This window comes from Populus euphratica, unplaced genomic scaffold (genome assembly GCF_000495115.2).
Source record: "Populus euphratica unplaced genomic scaffold, PopEup_1.0 scaffold6878.1, whole genome shotgun sequence".
Classification (NCBI taxonomy): Eukaryota; Viridiplantae; Streptophyta; class Magnoliopsida; order Malpighiales; family Salicaceae; genus Populus; species Populus euphratica.
In genome coordinates this window covers 1-1,968 of record NW_011506631.1, presented here as the reverse complement: position 1 = coordinate 1,968, position 1,968 = coordinate 1, and the positions used below count along the sequence as shown (strand labels likewise).

The 1,968-nt window shown below is 36.7% G+C and overlaps 1 protein-coding gene across 1 annotated transcript; it reads right to left on the bottom strand.

Annotated features, from left to right (window-relative positions):
- Nucleotides 1-1,728, bottom strand: LOC105120330 (TOM1-like protein 2). The gene is made up of 2 exons (XM_011018499.1): nt 1,133-1,728; nt 1-570 (listed from the first exon to the last, which is right to left on the bottom strand). Exons 1-2 carry the CDS (start codon nt 1,649-1,651, stop codon nt 283-285), a joined length of 807 nt encoding a protein of 268 aa, XP_011016801.1. The 5' UTR covers nt 1,652-1,728; the 3' UTR covers nt 1-282.
- Nucleotides 1,729-1,968: the final 240 nt, after the last annotated feature.

Sequence of the window (1,968 nt, the reverse complement as noted above, 5' to 3'; positions counted from 1 at the left end):
TTGACTAGCATGTCATATTTGGACGTGAAAATCTTGTTATCCATTCTCCTTTAAAAAAATCCCTCTAAAACAGCCTTAATTTTTCACAATTCAACGGGTCCAATATGGTTAAACAGCTCAGTTTGATATCTTTGGAATGCTAGTTAGTTTGCCAAGGTTAAGTCAAAGTAAAAGAACAAAGAAGTCATACACATAAACAACAGGAAAAGTTCAGGCATCTCATATTTGAAGTAGGATTACAGAGCCAAATTTTTTTATCTAATCAAAATCAATACATCCACATCAAATTAATTGAAGATCGAGAACTTGCGAGATTAGAAATACCTGTAATGCATCTTGTTGAGGTGAAGAGGACAACACTGTAGCAAGAAGCTCTATGCTGTTTCTTGCCACATCAAATGCTTCCTTTGTCTGTTCAGCTGTAAAGCTTTGCAGAGGAATATCATGCTGAATCTGATGTGTAAGACTAGCATCCACTTCTGGAGCCGACACAGAACGAGGTGGGGTGAAGATAGGCACTAAACTCTCATTGTCACGACCAGGGAATCGGATACCCCTTGATTTTAAACTCTTTAGAACAAAACAAACAAGTCAAGAAACAATAATGGTTCAAGAATTCATAAATCTGCACTAACTAAAGGACTACGTGAATTTATCTTCTATAGAAACACTGCAAAACAAAGCACCTGCATAATTTTCATCTGTGATCCACAAGACAATTTATTTCCACAAATATTCAAAGCAAACAAATGCTCTGTCAAATTAAATATGGAACAGTTCATTTAACTTCTATCGGTGGATTTGGCATATTTAAAGAGCCAACTTAATCAAACTTATTTTGATTTTACGACTCCCTCCCTTTCAACCAAGATTGTTAGGGCTAAGAATCATATTTCATCAAGCAGACAGCTCTCTATGATATACTCCATAAAAAGGCTGACAGTCAAATAAAACCAACATCCAATATATCAATCCAAGTAATAGAAGGGGGGGGGAGCTTTGACTTGAGAACTATTAGCATTAAACTCAGGATGATATTTTGTTGCTAGCAAGCCAAAAGACAATTGATAGAACATTCCTTTTCTTACCAAAGATTCAAAAAGTGAAATCACTAAGAAACAAAAAGGAGTACCTTGTATGTTTCTTCAAAGACAGGTAAATAGCGCAGTTCACTGGTTGACTCTCCCCATGCTTCAATGAGCAATAGAGCTTTATTCCTATTATTGACGACAGTCTGAGGATCATCAATCAACTTTACCATTTCATCAAGAACCCTCTCAGCCGCCACCTCTGAGAAGGCCTTCTCACAATTCTTAGCACATGTTTCAAGCAACATTAAAGCTAAATACTGTACCCTAGCATTTTTTATCATGATCCTCTTCTTTATTCCACGAATCAATTCAACACTACTAACTTTTTCATGATTGATCATATCACAGATATCAAGATTCATGGCCCAATCAGGCTCATCAAGCGTCTCAGCTGTGGCATCCTCAACAAGTTTATCTTCTTGGTTAGGACCTTGTAATAGCTCCTTCACCTTGAAGCTCATTGAGCTCATGCCTGCGCTCATCTTTCGACCCACCTCGGCACCTCCAGTCTTGAGGAGTTCACCAAAAGCACTGACCTTCTCCATCAAATTGTCACTCATCTTCACAGCCTTTTTGAAATCCTACTACCAAATCTTCAAATTGTTGCCCTGAAAAGCCAATAACCAACATAAATCAGAACAAAATCATGCTATGTCTCATAGCTGAGAGCAAAAGGGAAAAGAAAAGTGAGTTTTTCACATTCTGAAGTGACGGGAGACAGAAAAAGATTCAAATTTAACTTCCCTTTTTAGCCCTAATTTTTTTCCTTGAAAAAACAAAATCTAATTAGAGAATATTAGAACAAAAAATTGAGCAAAGTCAACTCAACTATCTTTCATAGTTGATCAAAATTCAGAATTTCTCGTTCTTCCTAAAC

Coding starts and splice junctions, on each gene's coding strand:
- LOC105120330 (XM_011018499.1), bottom strand. CDS start 1,651: ATGAGTGACAATTTGATGGAGAAGGTCAGTGCTTTTGGTGAACTCCTC. Junction 571..1,132: donor TCTTTGAAGAAACATACAAG/GTACTCCTTTTT, acceptor TTTGTTCTAAAG/AGTTTAAAATCAAGGGGTAT.